This window comes from Propithecus coquereli, unplaced genomic scaffold (assembly GCF_000956105.1).
Source record: "Propithecus coquereli isolate 6110/MARCELLA unplaced genomic scaffold, Pcoq_1.0 Scaffold173, whole genome shotgun sequence".
NCBI classification, from domain to species: Eukaryota; Metazoa; Chordata; class Mammalia; order Primates; family Indriidae; genus Propithecus; species Propithecus coquereli.
In genome coordinates this window covers 3,248,757-3,251,528 of record NW_012141969.1, presented here as the reverse complement: position 1 = coordinate 3,251,528, position 2,772 = coordinate 3,248,757, and the positions used below count along the sequence as shown (strand labels likewise).

The following is a 2,772-nucleotide window of genomic DNA, read 5'->3' as shown; positions in this document are numbered from 1 at the left end:
GGCGTGTCCTAGCGGGGCCGCGCTGCCCGCCCCACCCCAGCCAGGTCGGCCGCCCCAACCAAGGTCCCGCTCCAGCGCCGGGGCCGGTGGGCCGGGCCCGCGTGCCCTCAGCGGGCCGCGCTGAGCGCGGGAGAAGGTCGGGGCCGCGCATGCCGGGAGCCCCTCAGACAGCCGCCGCCGCCACCGCCACCGCCACAGCCACCGCGTCCGCCCCCGGTACGCGCCGCTGACGCGCGGAGATGAAATTCCCGGCCTCAGTGCTGGCGTCCGTGTTCCTGTTTGTGGCCGAGACGACGGTGGCGCTCTATCTGAGCAGCACCTACCGCTCGGCCGGCGACCGCATGTGGCAGGTGCTGACTCTGCTTTTCTCGCTGCTGCCCTGCGCGCTCGTGCAGCTGACGCTCCTCTTCGTACACCGCGACCTCAGCCGCGACCGCCCGCTCGTGCTGCTGCTGCACCTGCTGCAACTTGGCCCCCTCTTAAGGTGCGTGCGCCACAGCCCCCCGGCCTGCTCCCCACACCTGCCGGAGCCGAGGAAGGGGGGCGGCCTTCCGGTAGGGACAGGTGGCTGGGCCCGGGGCCGGGCCGGCCCGCCCCCGGGCCCCATCATTTCAGTTACAGGAATGCGACAGAGTCCTTGGCATAAAGGTGATAAAGCGGAGGCGCAGTGCATTACAGTTAGGTTCCATCACATGAAATTGCCAACATTTAGCTGATACCGACCAACAAAAATGGCAATTTTGTGTGGTTCATCCCCGGTAGACACGTTGCTTTCTCTGGGGTCCAGTGGGCTCTGGTGGGATTGGCTCGTGTGGTCACAAACCCTTGAGAAATGTGTCCTCGGTCGCGGTTATAGCCACACCGTACACAGGTAGTTTAATAATTTCTCAAAAATATGGAGCTGACTGTGTGCCAGGCACTGTTCTAAGAGCTTTACAAATATTCATTTATTTAATTCTGATGAGGAAGTCTAGAAATCGACCCGCCATTCTTTTTCCTTGGTGGTGGTATGAATATTACGGGCTGTGGAAACATGGAGTTGTAGAAATGTGTTCCGGCCCTGCCAAACTTACCAACATCGTCACGAAAGCTGGTACACAATGTGCCATGAAGACTAAAACTTACTGTGTTAAGTGATGAAAGCCTGTTGGTGACATTTCTGGAAATTAATTTTTATTAACGCAAAGCAAGTGGAAATATATGACAAAATAGACTTGGGCTTATCTAAGGAGCGTGGAGGGAGTTGAAAAATGTGTTGTTTTCATATATTTCATTTCTATAGGAAAAACAAAACAAAGGCTATCTGGATTAGGAATAAGTTTATACTACTGAAATTTAGACATAGGTGACAGGAATTTGAAGAGAGACAGGCCAGGGACACCTGAGCCGCCAGAAAATCGAGCTAGCCCAGAACCTTTCCTGCCAGAAAATCAATACAGTCGCTCTCTCTTACACACCCCCGCCACACACACACAGAGTAGCAAGATAGATTTTACAAAGCCCTATTGGAAAACTTTTGTGCCTTATATTAAAGACAACTGTCCCAGCTGATACTCAGACTTCTGACTTGCAGTTTACACACAGTCACAGCAAACTTGGTGAACAAGCTTCCCAGCCTCCAGAAGCTGCAGAATCCTAGAAAGGAAGAGAAACAGGTACCCTGGCAGGAGTGAGAAGTTGCTACTGAGATCCTGATAGCCAGGGAAGGGTCAGGAGAAAAACGGGGTGAGGGGAATTTAAAAAGTCCTGCAACCTTGAGTCATTTAGTGAGAAGTTTAATGCCCCCTAGCCAAGTAAGCTCTGTGGCCCTGTTTTTATTCCTGCTCAGTAAAATAAATAAAGCAATTTCAAGGCACTCACCATTTCTTAACCTCATCTGTGAAAAGAAAACTCATGTTTAAGTGGAGTAACAGGAAAAGGGAGACTGACATTTCTCAAAAGCTTCTTGTGCTAGGTGGTTTGGTATGTACTTACATGCCTTAGTTCATTGAATCCTCGCCATGAGGTATGTAATTCTCCCCATTTTACAGATGAGGAAAATGAGGCCCCAGAGTGACCATGTTCCTTCCCAGGGCTTCTTAAAAATGGAGTTAAGTATGTTCCCTATCCTCAGTGAAAGAAAACCTAGAAGTATGTGGTACATTCTCTCAGTGGTTCCTTTCTAAATTAAGAAAAAGTTTGGTCATCTTGGCAAAATTAAAGACACACAACCTAAATAACCATCCAAGTAAATGATAATACCCTATTGTGACTACCATTTAAAAATGTTTCTAACCCCTAAGAGGAACCCAAGACAAAGCTAATGACATAATATATATAAAAACAGGACGTCAAGTATAAACCTGAGCTCAAGGAAATATGCCAAGATGTTAAGAGTGGTAATTTCTAAATGGTGTGGTTATGAGTGCTCTTGAAAAATATAGAAAAGTATATTATTTTTCCTTTATATTTTTTGCTCACCTTGGGTTAGACAATAATCATAAAAATAGCCCACCGTATCACATGCACACATCAGGTGCTTTCATAAATAACCTTGGTTAGTCTTTGCAATAACCCAGCAAGATACCCATCATTGTTCCATTTTATAGATGGGAAACTGAGCACAAATAACTTGACCAGGGTCCCAAAGCTCAGGACTATCTGAGCCTAGATCAAGCAGCACTGCTCCAACCAAATTACTTTGTTGTGGGTCTTCCGAATTGATTTGACGGAGAGTTAAAACCAAAAAAGGAAAATCCACAAATGCCAAGGCCAACTCAATACACAGAGGGA

The 2,772-nt window shown here is 48.2% G+C and overlaps 1 protein-coding gene across 1 annotated transcript in view; it reads left to right on the top strand.

Moving 5' to 3' along the window:
- Positions 1–239: 239 nt before the first annotated feature.
- The window catches only part of XK (X-linked Kx blood group), a 38,376-nt gene continuing 35,843 nt past the window's right edge, over positions 240–2,772 (top strand). Inside the window, exon 1 of the mRNA XM_012642092.1 lies at positions 240–484. Coding sequence (XP_012497546.1) covers positions 240–484 — 245 coding nt within the window. The remainder of the gene's footprint in view (positions 485–2,772) is intronic.